General features: G+C 32.7%; 3 protein-coding genes across 4 annotated transcripts in view; 1 reads left to right on the top strand and 2 right to left on the bottom strand.

The window, feature by feature from the left end:
* Positions 1-25,575, bottom strand: part of LOC134839461 (uncharacterized) — a 595,847-nt gene that overhangs the window by 19,219 nt on the left and 551,053 nt on the right. The gene's annotated exons all lie outside the window — the stretch shown is intronic.
* LOC134839386 (cilia- and flagella-associated protein 221-like) overlaps positions 1-25,575 on the top strand; it is a 475,835-nt gene that overhangs the window by 168,408 nt on the left and 281,852 nt on the right. The gene's annotated exons all lie outside the window — the stretch shown is intronic.
* Positions 20,276-21,747, bottom strand: LOC134855236 (E3 ubiquitin-protein ligase TRAIP-like). Its single transcript, XM_063871701.1, has one exon. The coding sequence runs from the start codon at positions 21,694-21,696 to the stop codon at positions 20,344-20,346; it is 1,353 nt and encodes a 450-aa protein (XP_063727771.1). The 5' UTR covers positions 21,697-21,747; the 3' UTR covers positions 20,276-20,343.

The following is a 25,575-nucleotide window of genomic DNA, read 5'->3' as shown; positions in this document are numbered from 1 at the left end:
GCAGTCGCGTTTAGCAGTCGCATGTGGCAAGATTTGCAACTCTTTAGAGTACCCTGACAACACCGAACTATAGCGTTGGAAATTTCAAATTTTGAAAAACAATTAATTTAAACTTTCTGAAGTTTTCTGAAAAATTTTGAAAAAATCACAAGAATTGTCATGTCTCGAAAACTACAAAGAACTGAGCAGTCATACTTGGAGGCAAGATTCGAAATCTTTGAGAGTACTCTGAAAGGAACTAACTACAGGGTTGGGAATTTCAGATTTTTAAAAACTAAATAATTTAAGTTTTCTGAAAATTTTTGAAAAAATCACAAAAAACCGTCATATCTCGAAAACTACAAAGAACTGAGCAATCAAATTTGGAGGCAAGATTCACAATCTTTGAGATTACTCTGACAGGACCCAACTACATGGTTTCAGACTTTACCAAAAAAATTAATATAGGTTACTGAATTTTTTTTTTGAAAAATCACAAAAAAACGTCACATCTCGAAAACTACACAGATTTAAACAGTCATATTTGGAGGCAAGATTTGTAACTCCTTAGGGTACTCCGACAGCACCCAACTACAAGATTGGGAATTTCATTTTTTGAGAAATAATAAATTAAAATTTTCTGAAAAATTTTGAAAAAATCACAAAAAAACATCATATCTCGAAAACTACAAAGAATTGAGCAGTCATATTTGGAGCCAAGATTCGCAATCTTTGAGAATACTTTGACAGGACCCAACTACAGGGTTGGGAATATCAGATTTTGCGAAAACAAATAATAATTTAAGTTTTCTGAAAATTTTTGAAAAAATCACAAAAAAACGTCATATCTCGAAAACTACAAAGAACTGAGCAATCAAATTTGGAGGCAAGATTCGCAATCTTTGAGATTACTCTGACAGGACCCAACTACATGGTTTCAGAGTTTACCAAAAAAATTAATATAGGTTACTGAATTTTTTTTGAAAAATCACAAAAAAACGTCACATCTCGAAAACTACACAGATTTAAACAGTCATATTTGGAGGCAAGATTTGTAACTCCTTAGGGTACTCCGACAGCACCCAACTACAAGATTGGGAATTTCAATTTTTGAGAAATAACAAATTAAAATTTTCTGAAAAATTTTGAAAAAATCACAAAAAACATCATATCTCGAACAGTCATATTTGGAGGCAAGATTTGTAACTCCTTAGAGTATTCTGACTGCACCCAACTACAGGGTTGGGAACTTCAAGTTTTGTAAATTATTTTATTTCAAATTCTGAAAAAATCTCAAAAATCGTCTTATCTTGTTAACTAAAATGATCGGGCATTCAAAATTGGAGGCCAAATTCGCCACCCCTAATTCGATATTGGGCTGCTTAATTTAAACTCGGTAAAGTAACCACTAAAATCAAATTGGAAAATCAAAAAAAAAATTCTTAACCATTGCAATATATGATATAACTTAAACATGTAAAAATAATACGTTGAAAAAGCTTAAACATGGCGAGATAGTGAAGCCCGCATTTAAATATATAATAGATTTCAAAAATTTATATTTTTTCCTCTTAAACGAAAATTTGTTAGAAATCATTTTACATAAAACTAAAACATTCATTTAAATTAACAAAGAGGCAAAGCGGAACCTTGCACCACTTGCAAGGTAACGCAAGCCTAGCATTGCAAGCTAGTAAAAAAGAAATGAGATGGTAATCGCTAATTCGAAAACTACGTAAGTAAACAGAAAAAAATTAGGATTCATTTTTTTTAAATCTCAACTTGTAAAAAATTTCAAATTTTAGAACAAAATACATGTCCTTAAAGCTTTGAATTTCTAAAAAAAAATTAAGATTGACGCTTTTTTGATTAAATTAACCCAATTTGAGAAAATTTTATTTTACAGTTAATTGTCATTTTAGATTTTTTTTGGTCGAAATATTTGTGCTAAGTGCACAGCAACCGGCTATCCTTGTTTTCAAAGGTTATAAAAGATACTAGCGCTTAACGCACCTTCGGTGCTTCGAAATTTTTCGACAGCTCATGAAAAAACCGCATATATTGAAAACAACATCTGCAAACTTTTAGTGTACTCTGACTGCACCGAATTACAGGGTTGGTAATTTCGAACTTTTAAAATTTTTTAATTCCCATTTTTAAAGCGTCATCTCAAAAACTTAATGGCCCTTGGAGAAATTTGGAGGCCAGATTTGCAACCACTGAGAGTCCCTGAGAGCACCCTACTATAGGGTTAGGAATCCAAAATTTTGTGAATTTTTTTTTAAAACCTAAATTCCCGAAAAAAAAATGAAAAAAAAACGTCGTATCTCGAAAACTAAAAAGATTTGAGCATTCATATTAAAAGGCAATATTAGAGACGCCTGGGTGTACGCTGACAATAAAGGTTGTATCTTCATCAAGTTAGTATTTTCAAATTTTTGAATTTCTTTGTAGATAAGTTCTTCGAGAAATTTTGAAAAAATCAAAATACGTCACATTGCGGAAACTAAAAACATTGAGCAGTCGAGTTTAGCAGTCGCATGTGGCAAGATTTGCAACTCTTTAGAGTACCCTGACAACACCGAACTTTAGCGTTGGAAATTTCAAATTTTGAAAAACAATTAATTTAAACTTTCTGAAGTTTTCTGAAAACTTTTGAAAAAATCACAAAAAACGTCATATCTCGAAAACTACAAAGAACTGAGCAGTCATACTTGGAGGCAAGATTCGAGATCTTTGAGAGTACTCTGAAAGGACCTAACTACAGGTTTGGGAATTTCAGATTTTTAAAAACTAATAATAATTTAAGTTTTCTGAAAGTTTTTGAAAAAATCACAAAAAAACGTCATATCTCGAAAAGTACAAAGAACTGAGCAATCAAATTTGGAGGCAAGATTCGCAATCTTTGAGATTACTCTGACAGGACCCAACTACAGGGTTTCGAACTTTACGATAAAAAATTTAAATTGGTTTCTGAATTTTTTTTTGAAAAATCACAAAAAAACGTCACATCTCGAAAACTACAAAGATTTAAACAGTCATATTTGGAGGCAAGATTTGTAACTCCTTAGGGTACTCCGACAGCACCCAACTACAAGATTGGGAATTTCAAATTTTGAGAAATAATAAATCAAAATTTTCTGAAAATTTTTGAAAAAATCACAAAAAACATCATATCTCGAAAACTACAAAGAATTGAGCAGTCATATTTGGAGGCAAGATTCGCAATCTTTGAGAATACTCTGACAGGACCCAACTACAGGGTTGGGAATATCAGATTTTGCGAAAAAAAATAATCTAAATTTTCTGAAAAATTTTTGAAAAATCACAAAAAAAGTCTATCTCGAAAACTACAAGGATTTGAACAGTCATATTTGGAGGCAAGATTTGTAACTCCTTAGAGTATTCTGACTGCACCCAACTACAGGGTTGGGAACTTCAAGTTTTGTAAATTATTTTATTTCAAATTTCTGAAAAAATTTTTAAAAAATCAAAAAACGTCACATCGCGGAAACTAAAATCATTGAGCAGTCGCGTTTAGCAGTCGCATGTGGCAAGATTTGCAACTCTTTAGAGTACCCTGACAACACCGAACTATGGCGTTGGAAATTTCAAATTTTGAAAAACAATTAATTTAAACTTTCTGAAGTTTTCTGAAAAATTTTGAAAAAATCACAAAAATCGTCATATCTCGAAAACTACAAAGAACTGAGCAGTCATACTTGGAGGCAAGATTCGAAATCTTTGAGGGTACTCTGAAAGGAACTAACTACAGGGTTGGGAATTTCAGATTTTTAAAAACTAATAATAATTTAAGTTTTCTGAAAGTTTTTGAAAAAATCACAAAAAAACGTCATATCTCGAAAAGTACAAAGAACTGAGCAATCAAATTTGGAGGCAAGATTCGCAATCTTTGAGATTACTCTGACAGGACCCAACTACAGGGTTTCGAACTTTACGAAAAAAAATTAAAATTGGTTTCTGAATATTTTTTTGAAAAATCACAAAAAAACGTCACATCTCGAAAACTACAAAGATTTAAACAGTCATATTTGGAGGCAAGATTTGTAACTCCTTAGGGTACTCCGACAGCACCCAACTACAAGATTGGGAATTTCAAATTTTGAGAAATAATAAATTAAAATTTTCTGAAAATTTTTGAAAAAATCACAAAAAACATCATATCTCGAAAACTACAAAGAATTGAGCAGTCATATTTGGAGGCAAGATTCGCAATCTTTGATAATACTCTGACAGGACCCAACTACAGGGTTGGGAATATCAGATTTTGCGAAAAAAAAATAATCTAAATTTTCTGAAAAATTTTTGAAAAAATCACAAAAAAAAGTCTATCTCGAAGACTACAAGGATTTGAACAGTCATATTTGGAGGCAAGAATTGTAACTCCTTAGAGTATTCTGACTGCACCCAACTACAGGGTTGGGAACTTCAAGTTTTGTAAATTATTTTATTTCAAATTTCTGAAAAAATTTTGAAAAAATCAAAAAACGTCACATCGCGGAAACTAAAAGCATTGAGCAGTCGCGTTTAGCAGTCGCATGTGGCAAGATTTGCAACTCTTTAGAGTACCCTGACAACACCGAACTATAGCGTTGGAAATTTCAAATTTTGAAAAACAGTTAATTTAAACTTTCTGAACTTTTCTGAAAAATTTTGAAAAAATCACAAAAATCGTCATAACTCGAAAACTACAAAGAACTGAGCAGTCATACTTGGAGGCAAGATTCGAAATCTTTGAGGGTACTCTGAAAGGAACTAACTACAGGGTTGGGAATTTCAGATTTTTAAAAACTAATAATAATTTAAGTTTTCTGAAAATTTTTGAAAAAATCACAAAAAAAACGTCATATCTCGAAAACTGCAAAGAACTGAGCAATCAAATTTGGAGGCAAGATTCGCAATCTTTGAGATTACTCTGACAGGACCCAACTACAGGGTTTCGAACTTTACAAAAAAAAATTAAAATTGGTTACTGAATTTTTTTTTGAAAAATCACAAAAAAACGTCACATCTCGAAAACTACAAAGATTTAAAGAGTCATATTTGGAGGCAAGATTTGTAACTCCTTAGGGTACTCCGACAGCACCCAACTACAAGATTGGGAATTTCAAATTTTGAGAAATAATATATTAAAATTTTCTGAAAATTTTTGAAAAAATCACAAAAAACATCATATCTCGAAAACTACAAAGAATTGAGCAGTCATATTTGGAGGCAAGATTCGCAATCTTTGAGAATACTCTGACAGGACCCAACTACAGGGTTGGGAATATCAGATTTTGCGAAAAAAAATAATCTAAATTTTGTGAAAAATTTTTGAAAAAATCACAAAAAAAGTCTATCTCGAAAACTACAAGGATTTGAACAGTCATTTTTGGAGGCAAGATTTGTAACTCCTTAGAGTATTCTGACTTCACCCAACTACAGGGTTGGGAACTTCAAGTTTTGTAAATTATTTTATTTCAAATTTCTGAGAAAAATTTTGAAAAATCAAAAAACGTCACGTCGCGTTTAGCAGTCGCATGTGGCAAGATTTGCAATTTGCAACTCTTTAGAGTACCCTGACAACACCGAACTATAGCGTTGGAAATTTCAAATTTTGAAAAACAATTAATTTAAACTTTCTGAAGTTTTCTGAAAAATTTTGAAAAATCACAAAAATCGTTATATCTCGAAAACTACAAAGAACTGAGCAGTCATACTTGGAGGCAAGATTCGAAATCTTTGAGAGTACTCTGAAAGGAACTAACTACAGGGTTGGGAATTTCAGATTTTAAAAAACTAATAATAATTTAAGTTTTCTGAAAATTTTTGAAAAAATCACAAAAAAACGTCATATCTCGAAAACTACACAGAACTGAGCAATCAAATTTGGAGGCAAAATTCGCAATCTTTGAGATTACTCTGACAGGACCCAACTACATGGTTTCAGACTTTACGAAAAAAATTAATATTGGTTTCTGAATTTTTTTTTGAAAAATCACAAAAAAACGTCACATCTCGAAAACTACAAAGAACTGAGCAGTCATACTTGGAGGCAAGATTCGAAATCTTTGAGGGTACTCTGAAAGGAACTAACTACAGGGTTGGGAATTTCAGATTTTTAAAAACTAATAATAATTTAAGTTTTCTGAAAATTTTTGAAAAAATCACAAAAAAACGTCATATCTCGAAAACTACAAAGAACTGAGCAATCAAATTTGGAGGCAAGATTCGCAATCTTTGAGATTACTCTGACAGGACCCAACTACAGGGTTTCGAACTTTACGAAAAAAAATTAAAATTGGTTTCTGAATTTTTTTTTGAAAAATCACAAAAAAACGTCACATCTCGAAAACTACAAAGATTTAAACAGTCATATTTGGAGGCAAGATTTGTAACTCCTTAGGGTACTCCGACAGCACCCAACTACAAGATTGGGAATTTCAAATTTTGAGAAATAATAAATTAAAATTTTCTGAAAATTTTTGAAAAAATCACAAAAAACATCATATCTCGAAAACTACAAAGAATTGAGCAGTCATATTTGGAGGCAAGATTCGCAATCTTTGAGAATACTCTGACAGGACCCAACTACAGGGTTGGGAATATCAGATTTTGCGAAAAAAAAATTATCTAAATTTTCTGAAAAATTTTTGAAAAAATTACAAAAGTCTATCTCGAAAACTACAAGGATTTGAACAGTCATTTTTGGAGGCAAAATTTGTAACTCCTTAGAGTATTCTGACTGCACCCAACTACAGGGTTGGGAACTTCAAGTTTTGTAAATTATTTTATTTCAAATTTCTGAGAAAAATTTTGAAAAATCAAAAAACGTCACGTCGCGTTTAGCAGTCGCATGTGGCAAGATTTGCAACTCTTTAGAGTACCCTGACAACACCGAACTATAGCGTTGGAAATTGCAAATTTTGAAAAACAATTAATTTAAACTTTCTGAAGTTTTCTGAAAAATTTTGAAAAATCACAAAAATTGTCATATCTCGAAAACTACAAAGAACTGAGCAGTCATACTTGGAGGCAAGATTCGCAATCTTTGAGAATACTCTGACAGGACCCAACTACAGGGTTGGGAATATCAGATTTTGCGAAAAAAAATAATCTAAATTTTGTGAAAAATTTTTGAAAAAATCACAAAAAAAGTCTATCTCGAAAACTACAAGGATTTGAACAGTCATTTTTGGAGGCAAGATTTGTAACTCCTTAGAGTATTCTGACTGCACCCAACTACAGGGTTGGGAACTTCAAGTTTTGTAAATTATTTTATTTCAAATTTCTGAGAAAAATTTTGAAAAATCAAAAAACGTCACGTCGCGTTTAGCAGTCGCATGTGGCAAGATTTGCAATTTGCAACTCTTTAGAGTACCCTGACAACACCGAACTATAGCGTTGGAAATTTCAAATTTTGAAAAACAATTAATTTAAACTTTCTGAAGTTTTCTGAAAAATTTTGAAAAATCACAAAAATCGTTATATCTCGAAAACTACAAAGAACTGAGCAGTCATACTTGGAGGCAAGATTCGAAATCTTTGAGAGTACTCTGAAAGGAACTAACTACAGGGTTGGGAATTTCAGATTTTTAAAAACTAATAATAATTTAAGTTTTCTGAAAATTTTTGAAAAAATCACAAAAAAACGTCATATCTCGAAAACTACACAGAACTGAGCAATCAAATTTGGAGGCAAAATTCGCAATCTTTGAGATTACTCTGACAGGACCCAACTACATGGTTTCAGACTTTACGAAAAAAATTAATATTGGTTTCTGAATTTTTTTTTGAAAAATCACAAAAAAACGTCACATCTCGAAAACTACAAAGAACTGAGCAGTCATACTTGGAGGCAAGATTCGAAATCTTTGAGGGTACTCTGAAAGGAACTAACTACAGGGTTGGGAATTTCAGATTTTTAAAAACTAATAATAATTCAAGTTTTCTGAAAATTTTTGAAAAAATCACAAAAAAACGTCATATCTCGAAAACTACAAAGAACTGAGCAATCAAATTTGGAGGCAAGATTCGCAATCTTTGAGATTACTCTGACAGGACCCAACTACAGGGTTTCGAACTTTACGAAAAAAAATTAAAATTGGTTTCTGAATTTTTTTTTGAAAAATCACAAAAAAACGTCACATCTCGAAAACTACAAAGATTTAAACAGTCATATTTGGAGGCAAGATTGGTAACTCCTTAGGGTACTCCGACAGCACCCAACTACAAGATTGGGAATTTCAAATTTTGATAAATAATAAATTAAAATTTTCTGAAAATTTTTGAAAAAATCACAAAAAACATCATATCTCGAAAACTACAAAGAATTGAGCAGTCATATTTGGAGGCAAGATTCGCAATCTTTGAGAATACTCTGACAGGACCCAACTACAGGGTTGGGAATATCAGATTTTGCGAAAAAAAAATTATCTAAATTTTCTGAAAAATTTTTGAAAAAATTACAAAAAAGTCTATCTCGAAAACTACAAGGATTTGAACAGTCATTTTTGGAGGCAAAATTTGTAACTCCTTAGAGTATTCTGACTGCACCCAACTACAGGGTTGGGAACTTCAAGTTTTGTAAATTATTTTATTTCAAATTTCTGAAAAAAATTTTGAAAAATCAAAAAACGTCACGTCGCGTTTAGCAGTCGCATGTGGCAAGATTTGCAACTCTTTAGAGTACCCTGACAACACCGAACTATAGCGTTGGAAATTGCAAATTTTGAAAAACAATTAATTTAAACTTTCTGAAGTTTTCTGAAAAATTTTGAAAAATCACAAAAATTGTCATATCTCGAAAACTACAAAGAACTGAGCAGTCATACTTGGAGGCAAGATTCGAAATCTTTGAGAGTACTCTGAAAGGAACTAACTACAGGGTTGGGAATTTCAGATTTTTAAAAACTAATAATAATTTAAGTTTTCTGAAAATTTTTGAAAAAATCACAAAAAAACGTCATATCTCGAAAACTACAAAGAACTGAGCAATCAAATTTGGAGGCAAGATTCGCAATCTTTGAGATTACTCTGACAGGACCCAACTACATGGTTTCAGACTTTACAAAAAAATTAATATTGGTTACTGAATTTTTTTTTGAAAAATCACAAAACAACGTCACATCTCGAAAACTACAAAGTTTTAAACAGTCATATTTGGAGGCAAGATTTGTAACTCCTTAGAGTATTCTGACTGCACCCAACTACAGGGTTGGGAACTTCAAGTTTTGTAATTTATTTTATTTCAAATTTCTGAAAAAATTTTGAAAAAAATCAAAAAACGTCACATCGCGGAAACTAAAAGCATTGAGCAGTCGCGTTTAGCAGTCGCATGTGGCAAGATTTGCAACTCTTTAGAGTACCCTGACAACACCGAACTATAGCGTTGGAAATTTCAAATTTTGAAAAACAATTAATTTAAACTTTCTGAAGTTTTCTGAAAAATTTTGAAAAAATCACAAAAATCGTCATATCTCGAAAACTACAAAGAACTGAGCAGTCATACTTGGAGGCAAGATTCGAAATCTTTGAGAGTACTCTGAAAGGAACTAACTACAGGGTTGGGAATTTCAGATTTTTAAAAACTAATAATAATTTAAGTTTTCTGAAAATTTTTGAAAAAATCACAAAAAAACGTCATAGCTCGAAAACTACAAAGAACTGAGCAATCAAATTTGGAGGCAAGATTCGCAATCTTTGAGATTACTCTGACAGGACCCAACTACATGGTTTCAGACTTTACGAAAAAAATTAATATTGGTAACTGAATTTTTTTTTGAAAAATCACAGAAAAACGTCACATCTCGAAAACTACAAAGATTTAAAAAGTCATATTTGGAGGCAAGATTTGTAACTCTTTAGGGTACTCCGACAGCACCCAACTACAAGATTGGGAATTTCAAATTTTGAGAAATATTAAATTAAAATTTTCTGAAAATTTTTGAAAAAATCACAAAAAACATCATATCTCGAAAACTACAAAGAATTGAGCAGTCATATTTGGAGGCAAGATTCGCAATCTTTGAGAATACTCTGACAGGACCCAACTACAGGGTTGGGAATATCAGATTTTGCGAAAAAAAAAATAATCTAAAATTTCTGAAAATTTTTTGAAAAAATCACAAAAAAAAGTCTATCTCGAAAACTACAAGGAATTGAACAGTCATATTTGGAGGCAAGATTTGTAACTCCTTAGAGTATTTTGACTGCACCCAACTACAGGGTTGGGAACTTCAAGTTTTGTAATTTATTTTATTTCAAATTTCTGAAAAAATTTTGAACAAATCAAAAAACGTCACATCGCGGAAACTAAAAGCATTGAGCAGTCGCGTTTAGCAGTCGCATGTGGCAAGATTTGCAACTCTTTAGAGTACCCTGACAACACCGAACTATAGCGTTGGAAATTTCAAATTTTGAAAAACAATTAATTTAAACTTTCTGAAGTTTTCTGAAAAATTTTGAAAAAATCACAAAAATCGTCATATCTCGAAAACTACAAAGAACTGAGCAGTCATACTTGGAGGCAAGATTCGAAATCTTTGAGAGTACTCTGAAAGAAACTAACTACAGGGTTGGGAATTTCAGATTTTTAAAAACTAATAATAATTTAAGTTTTCTGAAAATTTTTGAAAAAATCACAAAAAAACGTCATATCTCGAAAACTACAAAGAACTGAGCAATCAAATTTGGAGGCAAGATTCGCAATCTTTGAGATTACTCTGACAGGACCCAACTACATGGTTTCAGACTTTACGAAAAAAATTAATATTGGTTACTGCATTTTTTTTTTGAAAAATCACAAAAAAACGTCACATCTCGAAAACTACAAAGATTTAAACAGTCATATTTGGAGGCAAGATTTGTAACTCCTTAGGGTACTCCGACAGCACCCAACTACAAGATTGGGAATTTCAAATTTTGAGAAATATTATAATAAAATTTTCTGAAAATTTTTGAAAAAATCACAAAAAACATCATATCTCGAAAACTACAAAGAATTGAGCAGTCATATTTGGAGGCAAGATTCGCAATCTTTGAGAATACTCTGACAGGACCCAACTACAGGGTTGGGAATATCAGATTTTGCGAAAAAAAAATAATCTAAATTTTCTGAAAATTTTTTGAAAAAATCACAAAAAAAGTCTATCTCGAAAACTACAAGGATTTGAACAGTCATATTTGGAGGCAAGATTTGTAACTCCTTAGAGTATTCTGACTGCACCCAACTACAGGGTTGGGAACTTCAAGTTTTGTAAATTATTTTATTTCAAATTTGAAAAAATTTTGAAAAAATCAAAAAACGTCACATCGCGGAAACTAAAAGCATTGAGCAGTCGCGTTTAGCAGTCGCATGTGGCAAGATTTGCAACTCTTTAGAGTACCCTGACAACACCGAACTAAAGCGTTGGAAATTTCAAATTTTGAAAAACAATTAATTTAAACTTTCTGAAATTTTCTGAAAAATTTTGAAAAAATCACAAAAATCGTCATATCTCGAAAACTACAAAGAACTGAGCAGTCATACTTGGAGGCAAGATTCGCAATCTTTGAGATTACTCTGACAGGACCCAACTACATGGTTTCAGACTTTACGAAAAAAATTAATATTGGTTACTGCATTTTTTTTTGAAAAATCACAAAAAAACGTCACATCTCGAAAACTACAAAGATTTAAACAGTCATATTTGGAGGCAAGATTTGTAACTCCTTAGGGTACTCCGACAGCACCCAACTACAAGATTGGGAATTTCAAATTTTGAGAAATATTATATTAAAATTTTCTGAAAATTTTTGAAAAAATCACAAAAAACATCATATCTCGAAAACTACAAAGAATTGAGCAGTCATATTTGGAGGCAAGATTCGCAATCTTTGAGAATACTCTGACAGGACCCAACTACAGGGTTGGGAATATCAGATTTTGCGAAAAAAAAATAATCTAAATTTTCTGAAAATTTTTTGAAAAAATCACAAAAAAAGTCTATCTCGAAAACTACAAGGATTTGAACAGTCATATTTGGAGGCAAGATTTGTAACTCCTTAGAGTATTCTGACTGCACCCAACTACAGGGTTGGGAACTTCAAGTTTTGTAAATTATTTTATTTCAAATTTGAAAAAATTTTGAAAAAATCAAAAAACGTCACATCGCGGAAACTAAAAGCATTGAGCAGTCGCGTTTAGCAGTCGCATGTGGCAAGATTTGCAACTCTTTAGAGTACCCTGACAACACCGAACTAAAGCGTTGGAAATTTCAAATTTTGAAAAACAATTAATTTAAACTTTCTGAAATTTTCTGAAAAATTTTGAAAAAATCACAAAAATCGTCATATCTCGAAAACTACAAAGAACTGAGCAGTCATACTTGGAGGCAAGATTCGCAATCTTTGAGATTACTCTGACAGGACCCAACTACATGGTTTCAGACTTTACGAAAAAAATTAATATTGGTTACTGAATTTTTTTTGAAAAATCACAAAAAACGTCACATCTCGAAAACTACAAAGATTTAAACAGTCATAGTTGGAGGCAAGATTTGTAACTCCTTAGGGTACTCCGACAGCACCCAACTACAAGATTGGGAATTTCAAATTTTGAGAAATAATAAATTAAAATTTTCTGAAAATTTTTGAAAAAATCACAAAAAACATCATATCTCAAAAACTACAAAGAATTGAGCAGTCATATTTGGAGGCAAGATTCGCAATCTTTGAGAATACTCTGACAGGACCCAACTACATGGTTTCAGACTTTACAAAAAAAATTAATATTGGTTACTGAATTTTTTTTTGAAAAATCACAAAAAAACGTCACATCTCGAAAACTACAAAGTTTTAAACAGTCATATTTGGAGGCAAGATTTGTAACTCCTTAGGGTACTCCGACAGCACCCAACTACAAGATTGGGAATTTCAAATTTTGAGAAATATTAAATTAAAATTTTCTGAAAATTTTTGAAAAAATCACAAAAAACATCATATCTCGATAACTACAAAGAATTGAGCAGTCATATTTGGAGGCAAGATTCGCAATCTTTGAGAATACTCTGACAGGACCCAACTACAGGGTTGGGAATATCAGATTTTGCGAAAAAAAAAATAATCTAAATTTTCTGAAAATTTTTTGAAAAAAATCACAAAAAAAGTCTATCTCGAAAACTACAAGGAATTGAACAGTCATATTTGGAGGCAAGATTTGTAACTCCTTAGAGTATTCTGACTGCACTCAACTACAGGGTTGGGAACTTCAAGTTTTGTAAATTATTTTATTTCAAATTTCTGAAAAAATTTTGAAAAAATCAAAAAACGTCACATCGCGGAAACTAAAAGCATTGAGCAGTCGCGTTTAGCAGTCGCATGTGGCAAGATTTGCAACTCTTTAGAGTACCCTGACAACACCGAACTATAGCGTTGGAAATTTCAAATTTTGAAAAACAATTAATTTAAACTTTCTGAAGTTTTCTGAAAAATTTTGAAAAAATCACAAAAATCGCCATACCTCGAAAACTACAAAGAACTGAGCAGTCATACTTGGAGGCAAGATTCGAAATCTTTGAGAGTACTCTGAAAGGAATTAACTACAGGGTTGGGAATTTCAGATTTTTAAAAACTAATAATAATTTAAGTTTTCTGAAAACTTTTGAAAAAATCACAAAAAAACGTCATATCTCGAAAACTACAAAGAACTGAGCAATCAAATTTGGAGGCAAGATTCGCAATCTTTGAGATTACTCTGACAGGACCCAACTACATGGTTTCAGACTTTACGAAAAAAATTAATATTGGTTACTGAATTTTTTTTTGAAAAATCACAAAAAAACGTCACATCTCGAAAACTACAAAGATTTAATCAGTCATATTTGGAGGCAAGATTTGTAACCCCTTAGGGTACTCCGACAGCACCCAACTACAAGATTGGGAATTTCAATATTTTGAGAAATCATAAATTAAAATTTTCTGAAAATTTTTGAAAAAATCACAAAAAACATCATATCTCGAAAACTACAAAGAATTGAGCAGTCATATTTGGAGGCAAGATTCGCAATCTTTGAGAATACTCTGACAGGACCCAACTACAGGGTTGGGAATATCAGATTTTGCGAAAAAAAATAATCTAAATTTTCTGAAAATTTTTTGAAAAAATCACAAAAAAGTCTATCTCGAAAACTACAAGGAATTGAACAGTCATATTTGGAGGCAAGATTTGTAACTCCCTAGAGTATTCTGACTGCACCCAACTACAGGGTTGGGAACTTCAAGTTTTGTAAATTATTATATTTCAAATTTCTGAAAAAATTTTGAAAAAATCAATAAACGTCACATCGCGGAAACTAAAAGCATTGAGCAGTCGCGTTTAGCAGTCGCATGTGGCAAGATTTGCAACTCTTTAGATTACCCTGACAACACCGAACTATAGCGTTGGAAATTTCAAATTTTGAAAAACAATTAATTTAAACTTTCTGAAGTTTTCTGAAAAATTTTGAAAAAATCACAAAAATCGTCATATCTCGAAAACTACAAAGAACTGAGCAGTCATACTTGGAGGCAAGATTCGAAATCTTTGAGAGTACTCTGAAATGAATTAACTACAGGGTTGGGAATTTCAGAGTTTTAAAAACTAATAATAATTTAAGTTTTCTGAAAATTTTTGAAAAAATCACAAAAAAACGTCATATCTCGAAAACTACAAAGAACTGAGCAATCAAATTTGGAGGCAAGATTCGCAATCTTTGAGATTACTCTGACAGGACCCAACTACATGGTTTCAGACTTTACGAAAAAAATTAATATAGGTTATTGAATTTTTTTTTTAAAATCACAAAAAAACGTCACATCTCGAAAACTACAAAAATTTAAACAGTCATATTTGGAGGCAAGATTTGTACCTCCTTAGGTTACTCCGACAGCACCCAACTACAAGATTGGGAATTTCAAATTTTGAGAAATAATTAATTAAAATTTTCTGAAAATTTTTGAAAAAATCACAAAAAACATCATATCTCGAAAACTACAAAGAATTGAGCAGTCATATTTGGAGGCAAGATTCGCAATCTTTGAGAATACTCTGACAGGACCCAACTACAGGATTGGGAATATCAGATTTTGCGAAAACAAATTAAACTAAATTTTCTGAAATTTTTTTGAAAAAAAACACAAAAAACGTCTATCTCGAAAACTACAAGGATTTGAACAGTCATATTTGGAGGCAAGATTTGTAACTCCTTAGAGTATTCTGACAGCACCCAACTACAGGGTTGGGAACTTCAAGTTTTGTAAATTATTTTATTTCAAATTCTGAAAAAATCTCAAAAATCATCTTATCTTGTTAACTAAAATGATCGGGCATTCAAAATTGGAGGCCAAATTCGCCACCCCTAATTCGATATTGGGCTGCTTAATTTAAACTCGGTAAAGTAACCACTAAAATCAAATTGGAAAATCGAAAAAAAAATTCTTACCCATTGCAATATATGATATAACTTAAACATGTTAAAATAATACGTTGAAAAAGCTTAAACATGGCGAGATAGTGAAGCCCGCATTTAAATATATAATAGATAATAGATTTCAAAAATTTATATTATTTCCTCTGAAACGAAAATTTGTTAGAAATCATTTTACATAAAACTAGAACATTCATTTAAATTAACAAAGAGGCAAAGCGGAAACTTGCACCACTTGCAATGTAACGCAAGCCTAGCATTGCAAGCTAGTAAAAAAGAAATGAGATGGTAATCGCTAATTCGAAAACTACTTAAGTAAACAGAAAAAAATTAGGATTAATTTTTTCAAAATCTCAACTTGTAAAAAATCTCAAATTTTAGAATAAAATAGATGTCCTTAAGGCTTGAATTTCTAAAAAAAAATTAAGATTGACGCTTTTTTGATTAAATTAACCCAATTTGAGAAAATTCAATTTTGCATTTTATTGTCATTTTAGATTTTTTTTGGTCGAAATGTTTGTGCTAAGTGCACAGCAACCAGCTATCCTTGTTTTCAAAGGATATAAAAGATATTTCAAAAATTTATATTATTTCCTCTTAAACGAAAATTTGTTAGAAATCATTTTACATAAAACATAACAATCATTTAAATTAACAAAGAGGCAAAGCGGAACCTTGCACCACTTGCAAGGTAACGCAAGCCTAGCATTGCAAGCTAGTAAAAAAGAAATGAGATGGTAATCGCTAATTCGAAAACTACGTAAGTAAACAGAAAAAAATTAGGATTCATTTTTTTAAAATCTCAACTTAAAAAAAAATCTCAAATTTTAGAATAAAATAGATGTCCTTAAGCCTTGAATTTCTAATAAAAATTTAGATTGACGCTTTTTTGATTAAATTAACCCAATTTGAGAAAACTGGATCAATAGGTGGAGTATGGTTCTGGCGGAGTATGCAACCTTTTAACAAAGATGAACTGAACATAAGCAGAAATCACAAGTCAAACCACTGATACTGAACAAATTTTAGAACTTTTCCTGAAAAAGTACAAAAACAAATTTGAAAAAATGAAAAAATCAACTTCGAAAAAAACCGAGAAACCAACCACCAGCATTAATTAAGCTTTAAGTATCATTTATTGAGTAGGCACTAAGCCTCCCAACAAAAAAATACCACTAGAAATTGAAAATTTTACACCATAATTATCCTGAATTGTCAAAAAATAAAGGTTTGCCCTTCAAACGACAACAAAATAGGTTGAAAAAGCTTATAAAATATAAACCGAAACCATTATAAACCAGGCCAGCCAGTTACTGTGCAAGTAGCACAGAATATTCTGACCATAGTCTAAAAAAATGCACAAAAGTTTTTTTCAAATTATGTCGTGACTTCCTTAAAAAGATCTGAATAAAGACAACTAGAAATTCGAGAGTAGGACATTTATGGTTAAATTGGGAAATCGGGCAAGTTTTTGAAGAAAACTGACCAGAAAAACAAAGTCAATTAAAAAGAAAAAACCACAAATTTTGTCAAGCTTTTTTGCTGAATTGTTTTGTGAAGTTCTGATTCCCAAAATGGCGTTAAGAACTCCAAAAAACTATTTTTTATTCGAGTAAAATTAAAATTAAGCATAAGTAAGTTATTTCAAACGGTTGAAATTAAGCATAAACAAGCCTGCTCGCTCGTTTCACTGGCTCAAAATTAGAAAAATAATCAAAAACGTATAACAAGTTTTTCTTGACACAGGCATATTGTTAATGTGGTTCGAATCACGACAGAAAGGGCTTCAATATGATATATCACTCAACCCAGTCCGATGATTATTTGAGGTACCTACTTTTGTGTCGAAAACAAAAATAAAAGAGAAAACTGAAATACACTCGAATACAAACTTCCTCCCCCTTTTTCAAGTCGGAACAATAAGAAAACAAAACAAGGATAACCGGTTACTGTGCAAGTAGCACAGAATGTTCCGAGCAGTCTTTAAAATTACAACAAAATTTTTTTCCAATTAGTGTCGTTTTTTCGGCTTGGTGTGATAAAAGAATCTGAGCAAAAAAGTAGAGCTTCAGCATTTTCGTCAGTCATGTAAAATATGCAAATTGGAAAACAATTTTTGAAGACAAATAACAAAAGTAGAAAAAAAAATTTTAAATAATTTTTTAAAATTATTTACCAAAATTCTGAAGTTTTTGATTCTTAAGATGAAGCTGAAAACTCCAAAAACTAACTTCAGTAGAGTAAAACTAAATTTTCGAGGCTTAAATTAGGCAAAAATAGGCTAATGTAAGCCTGCTCACTCGCTCGAAATTAGACTAAAAATCAAAAATTTCAAACCGGTTTTTCTCGACACCGGGAAATTTTTTAATGTGGTTCGAAACACGAATGAAAGGGCTTTAAAATGATATATCACTCAACCCTGTCCGATGATTACTTATGGTAGCTGCTTTTGCGTGGAAAACAAAAAGAAGAAAAAACTAAAACACACTCGAATACAAAGCTCCCTACCCATTTTCAATGGTCGGAACAAAAAAATTCGAATTGAGAGTTGATAAATTTACGAAATATCAAGACGTCTATAAGAATTGTTTAAATTGGAAGTTGAAAATTAGCCGGCAATAAGTAAGCAGACATTCTTTTTTTTCCTGGAAAAAAATCAATTTCATATATAATTATAGAATCAAGCTCCGAAGAACGGTACTCAAACCCGAAACCTTAGGGTACAAAGGCAACCGGATTTACCTCTAGAACAAATGGCCTAGAGCCTGGATGGTCTTCGCGTTTTGAAAACCAGGCTAATATATAATAGGGATCTGCACCACCAAACCAAGATCAAATTAAAAATGATACTACTTTCCGGTCTGAGTTAAAATCGAGGTTTTTATCAACCAAAAAAACCAATACCCAATGCAAGAAGATGAGCACAAAGGGAAGAACCATTTGATGGTAGATGAAAATGCTTTAGTGGAATGGGCGAACATTGCCAACATTCAGTTGGAAAAGGCTAAATGAATTCACATATACCGAGCGAGAAGATGAGCACCAAGGGAAGAACCGACTGATGCATGATTAAAAATGCTATAGCGGAATGGGCGAATATCGCCATATTCAGTTGTAAAAGTGTCAATTAACTCAAGTAGACGGTAAAAAATACTTTATCGAAAAAATTGTAACTTTCGAGTTTCAAAGAACCTTTGATATCCCAGCTTTTCGATTAGTAAGCTTTTTGAATTTTAAGCGCCATAGTGCAAGCTAGCGAAGAGAAAACGAGAAGGAAAAAACAAAACCGAAAAATATTTCAGAACAGTCGAAAAACACAACCACCAGTATTGAATGAGCTTTAAGCATTTACCGAGCGCCTAGAATGCCGACAACAAGTGGGTAGTCGCCCATTGAGCCAAATGCAGAAAAATGACATGAGAAAATGTTGTAATAATTTTTTGAGTAATTAAGTTTTTACCTTGCAACACAAACAAACTGAACTTTCACAAAAAAATAAACCATTTTTTGAAGTGACAAAATAATAAGGTAGCTAAGCCGATGAAGCCCAGATCGTAGGATACAAAGGCAACTGTGTTGCCTCTAGGTTAATTGGAAAGGGTATCGAAGTTGGTAAGGTTAACTTAAAAAGCAAACTCACAATTTCTTACAAATTTGCAAAAATAGTTGTTTACAGTAAAAAAAAAAAAGATCTCCCGATTACACGACACTTGCTCTCGCAAGTGTTTTAAACTCTTTCACGATACAGCAAACCCAATCGAGGAGAAAATTCGATCGACGAGTAATAACTATATTTCACTGGAAAATCTTCAAATTATGATCCACTTTCGAAACTTACAGTCAACCACGTTTTTGCGCGCTAATTGCACATTCGTTATCGGAGCGTAATTTCGTACCATTTAGAAAATTAATTTTTCAACTGAAGATGAAAAATACATCAAACAGCGAAAAATCAAATTTAAGCGCAAACAATTCCTGAAAAACTAAACAAAACCACACGTCCTAAATAAGTGTTTTCAATTCATTAACTGACGTTTAGCAATTACTAGATTATCCAAGAAGTTTATTGTGCGTTCTTGCATTTGCGAAATGATACTTATGCTAAAACAATGTATTTGTCTTTCTGCGGGTTCTTTTGTTGCGAGTTGTCATGTTGCGAATAATCGGGTTGACGTTGAAAATATTTCATTTTTATATTTACCAACATGATTCTGTTTAGGGCGACTTCATTGAAAATAAGAACATTTTACATCATTTAAGCTTTAATTAGTTAGTTCAAGAACTACCAATCCCCACAAAAATTAAAAAGATGCCACAACCCTTAGCTTTAGTTGAGATAAATTTGAATTGAAACACGTCAAAAAGCAGCTCTATAAAGTGCAATAAAAAATTAGAAAAAATCCTCCAATTAGTAAAAACTCGGCTACGCCTGAGATTCGAACCTGCGACCTAGAGATTGGGAGTCTGCCACGGACGTTTAGTAGGTCCCAAGCACTAGCCACAAATAAAGCAGAGAACAGATGCTATGCAATTTCCAATGCTATAGAAATTTCTAAATAAAAAAACACTTTTAATGAACAATTTTATTTGCCAGTTAGCTTAGAAAAAAAGAAGGTTCGTAATAATACACTAAGCTGATCGCATATATAATCAACAAAATCTGAACGCGAAAAATCAATTTTGAGCGTGAACAACTTTGACGGCAAAAAGCACGACCTAAATAAGTGTCTTCACTTCGTTTATTGTCACTTAATAACATGAAAAGTCTTCCAACTGCGTTGAAGGTACGCTCTCGGCCTCAAACTACTAAAACATACAAAGAATTCAAAATTTAAATTACTGTGAAACTAACAAACCGCTATTTCAAAAATCAAATCACAAGTATTAAAATTTGTTGTGTCAGTATTGCAACAGTTTACTTGCGAAAGCTATTACTTCTTTGGAATAGCGGCGCAGAACTGAACCCCAGTCCGTTATAAGACCTTTTAATGCCTTTGGAATTGGGTTTACTGCTATTTCGATTGAGTAGACTTCCCTTGACTTTTGAAAGTGGATTTCTAAACTCTGGCGATTCGATCATGATTGTTTGTTCCATCAAAATATCATCGTCATCGCTATGAACCGGAACGAAAGCTTTTTTCTTTACAGCACCTGCCTTAGAAGTTCCGGCTTTAAGATCCTGACTGCTGTTTTTAGACCCGGACGATGACCGCACACTTTGTTCATTCGCTATCTCTTCGATAAATGAGTTTTCTTTGCCTTCATCTGCCGAAGATAAAATATCTGAAAGCCTGCTATGAGCGTTTTCATTCGCAGACCTTTTCAAGTCCTTTGACCTCAAATCAGCGCTATGATCAAGAGTCTCGTCCAAATTATAAGTACTTGTTCCAGAAAATTGGCGTTTCAACGAAGAAAGTTTGCTAGTAGGAAAGTCTCGTGAAGTCAATTCGATATTGCTTCGTCTTGAACTTTCCGAATTCTCTTTCAACATTTCGACTTCCACGCGCAAGTTTCTCAGTTCGTTTTTAAGTCGTCGGGCTTCGCTGTCTGCGGCAACAGCAAACTCGGACAAAACCTGGATTCCATGATCACCCATTTGCTTATAATTTTCCACCTTTGCTCTTATTTCACTACTTTTAGCATTCAGAAGACTACGAATCAAACAGGGCCTTTCAACTTCAGCTTCGAAGCGACTCTTGGCAGAATGAAGTTGTCGCTCTAAATCCTGAATCTTAAATACTTTTCTATTTACATCATTTCTAGCTTGCACAAGCGAATCATTAATCGAACTGACTTTTCTAGTTAAAGACGCGCACTGCTCATTTTTTTCAGAGAGATTTGACTCCATGTTAGTTACCTGGTTGCTTAGATACGAAATTGTCTGCTCTCTCGATGTTTTTTCCTGTTCCATTTTAGTACTATAACTGGACAGCTCTGACTTCACTTTGGTCAATTCGCGTTTAAGCCTATCATTATCCTTTTCCAGTTCTGCGCTAGTTTTTGGAACTAATTCTACTTCATCACTGTGGCAATAAACTCGTGGAAGTGTTTCATTTAGCGCGTTTTCGTCGAATTGTAAATATATGGCATGTGATTGCGCTAGGCGTGAAGTCTTTCTACAATGCGGACATGTTCGACATTTATGCACTCTGAACCACTCTTCTATGCATGATGTGTGGAACACGTGACCACATCCGGGGTTGCTAAGATTGTCATCTGGCACTATTGTGCTGAGACATACAGGACAAGTTATGGGGATCACCGGCATCTGCTGGTGATGGTTATAACAAGCCCGCAAAAAAACTAACCAAGTCAAACTGATCTAAAACAAGGCAATAAAACATACCGTCAGTCTAATAAACTTAAGTCGTTGTTAGTTTCCCAGATAGGAGGTTGTGGTTGTGCCATTTGCAGACAGGCGAGGCTGTCTGTCGAGTCCACCACTGGAAGGCGGCACATATGGACCCCTAATAAACTTTCTGTTGATTTTGTTGAATAGTGTAATAGGATAAAAATAAGTCCACTAGGGAAAATTAGATATTAACGAGCCGAGTCACGACTGCAAGAGTAGCAAAAACATATCAGTATTCGAGTAGTTGTCAATAGCAAAAGCTGCGAAATTGAAATCAACAGCGAACTAACTCAAACACCGGAAACTGACTAAGCTAACACAAATTCTCATCCAAAAAAATTCACTTCATAACTTGTAATCGACTCTCACCGATTGATTATTGGATAGGTGACAACGAAACGAAAGAGTTCCAAATAGAAGTATCTTTGGAAACAAAAGATATAGAGAAACTAACCAAAACAATCATTGACACAGGGGTGAAGCGGAGCTTCGCACCTTTTGCGATACCGCGCAAATATAGTATTATAAGCTAGTGAAAAGAAAATTTCGGGGATGTTTTGATAGAAACAAACAAATTGCACATTGTCAGACGGTTAAATTTCAAAATTGAGCAACGATCGCCATATTTAGCCAACATACACATGAGCTGCATCAACAATCCAGTACTACACATTTTTAAAACTTCAAAACAAGCCATATCTCCTATGCCGTGCATTGGAGCTTTGCAACTTGACTTCTGAAATAGTTGGAAATAGAAATATAGAAGATAGTATCAAACAGCACTTTCTGTTTTCCAAAAAAAAAACTATTTTCAAAATGGTTTAATCATTTTCAAAAAAAAATTTAAACATTCTCGATTGAATATATGGTAACAAACTTACATGAGCATGAAAATTTTGACAACCATTGTTTGAAGTGAATTAAAATTTGTACTTCGAATACAAAAAAATGAAACGCTGACCTCAATGAAATTACAAAGGTGAAGCTGGGCGTCTCGCAACTTGGCTTAAGTACAGGTTTAAAACAGCACAACGCTCAAGAAAAATCTAAGAGAACTTCGAACGTTGTTACCGTTGAAAAAAGAACCTGTAGAACGAAAAAAAAATTGAAAATCATAAGTTTTTTATGTTTAAAGTTGTCAAAAATTTTTCAAAGAGTTCCACGTGAGGTTAAATTTGAGCATTCAAAAATTTGGAGCCAAAGTCTTATCAATCTCAAAAATACTTTTGAAAATTTGTAGGAAACAAAATATTAGATAAGCCGAAAGAATTAAGGCCGACAGCCAATCAGCTGAAAATCAACCAAAATGGTTCGGCAAAATCTTATTGGAAAAAATACATGTAATGCCCAAATAGTATCTACAGGAGCCATATATTGACTTGATGCAAAATTCGGAAACTAAACCAAGAGCTCAATTGACAACCATAAAGCCGGAAAAAAAAACATCAGCAAAAAAGTAATACCGATATTTTATAACTATACATACAACTAGATATATCAAAATGAATGAAGAGAGTTCAGAAAAAAAACATATGCCATGAGCATAGAAGGCAAAATTAGCATCGCAACGAAACTTACCAGGCAATAACAAGAAAAACGCATGAGCAGAAACCCTTCATGCCGAAAAAATTTCCAACAATTCTAAACAAATAATAAAAAAAGTAAGTCCGCTTCCCCTCAAAATGCACACAAGCACAAACAATTTTTTTTTGGTCTTCAAACGACGCAGTAAAAAGGCCACTAAGTCTTTGTGAAATAAGCAGATATCTATTATAGCGAAAAAAAACTAGAAAAAAAAAGAAATTTTAAAAAATCGAATTGGTAAAATTACAAACACTATAAAAAACGAATTTCGATTCAGCTGGATATTCAAAATTCTTAAATACTTAAGGCAGCTACATGAAAATTGTGTACTGCAAACTTAAACAAATCGTAGATGTGGCAACTAACCGACAAAAAAAACCGACAAAGAAACTTAAATTCATTCTGAACTAAGGTACCACCAGGAGATGAGTCCAGATGAGTACTGTGAACAAAGTTATTTACGAGAAATAGTCTAGTACCCGATTGCAAAATCCTTGATAATCCCAAGAATAAAAATAGTATTATATTGGTGTTTTAATACTTCAACACGTGGACTTATTTATATTTGTGATATGCACCGTCAAGTGAACAAAAAAAAACAGAACCTCCCGTTTTTGCAATTAAGTTTATTATTAAAAACTAGGATATCATCTGATTGACGCGAATACCACAATACATAACTTCAAAATTCTTTATGAAGTATACCTTTTAAGCTGCAGCAGACAAAGCTGAATTCACTCCTTTAAAAACACTCCATGGTTGAAAGATAGAAAGAAGAATCAGATTGCTAAAATAGACCAAAGCGGAAATAACCATCGTGATAACTTGAAGTTATCATAGTTCCTCACAATAGATAAACCGATAGCTCAACAAAAACATCCAAACAGATGAACTTCTGCGTAGAAAACGAAAAACAATCAATCATAACAAACGATTATCTATATTATCATATCTCTTCAAAATGTCATAATTCAAACAAATCTCCAGAGACAGATCAGATTGAAAAACGGACCGATTGAACTTGAACTGATTTCCATCAAACTGAAGAAAAAAATGTTTTTGGCTAAACACCTAAAAAACTGGTCGTTGAACCAAAAACATTCAAAGCAGTACTTAAACATTGACACATTGCTTTGCATTACGAAGCATGGCAAAATTAAACATGAATTTTCAGTAGTTGCCGAAATTATGTACAAACCCAAATATTTGTCCGAAAACTTTCAAAATCACTTTCTAAGAAGCTTAAAACATAGAGTTGGAGCTAAACTTAGCACTACGTGTGAAAGTTTGCAGATATGAAATGGCAAGCTAGCTGTCAAATGAGACAAGAGCCGCTATTTTAAAACCTGCTTTAGAACTTTTTCCGGATCAGTTAAGCAATCCCCTCCCCCCCATTCTCGCGTGGGGGGGGGGGGGGAGATAGCTCAATAGGTACTTGAGACATGTTTATAGCCACTTCAAAATTGTTTGAATGATATGAAATCATAAATCAGTTTCTTCAACGATAGTGGAACGCATAAGTTTACAATATCAAAGCTCAAAAATTAAATTCAGAGTGAAAAAAGAATCAATAAAACTAAGGCGACTTGGGTCGCATAAAGCGCCTTTTTTGTCCTAAATGAAAAAAGCAATTTTAATGTGCTGCGGAGAACAATTTTTGATATTCAGATATAAGGCTAGGGCACCAACTATGGTAAGTTGCTTTGCTCGATGAGGCCATGGTCGTACAAACAAAAATTTCCAACAATAAATTTGAAATTTTTTTTCCTTGTCAAATTTTTTCTCGAATTTTTTATTTAAAATAAACTTCACTCGTTCAATTGATTGCGTGCTGCGAACACATTAACCATGTATTTGCGTTTGCTGACGTCGTTTTGTAGCGTTTTACCGGCTTTGCTGGGGGGGGGGGGGAGAGATAGCTCAATTGGTCATTACGGGGGGGGGGGGGGATTGCTCAATTAATCCCTTTTTCCAATAGTTTTTCTCGATTGTCATAAATGCAGTTCATTTTAAGAAAAAACTGTCAAGAACAATAATTACCAGCGTTAAGTTAGCATGGTAACCAATTTACGAAGCATTAACAGAGCCAGAAAAATCATGCAAACGCCTGTTGGGCTCAGAAACTTGATGTCAAAAATTTTGTATATACATATTTAGAAACATAAGAAATGTGTTTTGCTCTTCAAACCACGCTATATGAAGCAAATAAAG

Source organism: Symsagittifera roscoffensis, chromosome 1 (genome assembly GCF_963678635.1).
Source record: "Symsagittifera roscoffensis chromosome 1, txSymRosc1.1, whole genome shotgun sequence".
Lineage (NCBI taxonomy): Eukaryota > Metazoa > Xenacoelomorpha > Acoela > Convolutidae > Symsagittifera > Symsagittifera roscoffensis.
The sequence above is the reverse complement of the archived record's forward strand: the minus strand, read 5'-3'. Positions and strand labels throughout refer to the sequence as shown.

Bases quoted from the DNA above. Each gene is read 5' to 3' on its own strand.
- LOC134855236 (XM_063871701.1), bottom strand. From the start codon at position 21,696: ATGCCGGTGATCCCCATAACTTGTCCTGTATGTCTCAGCACAATAGTG.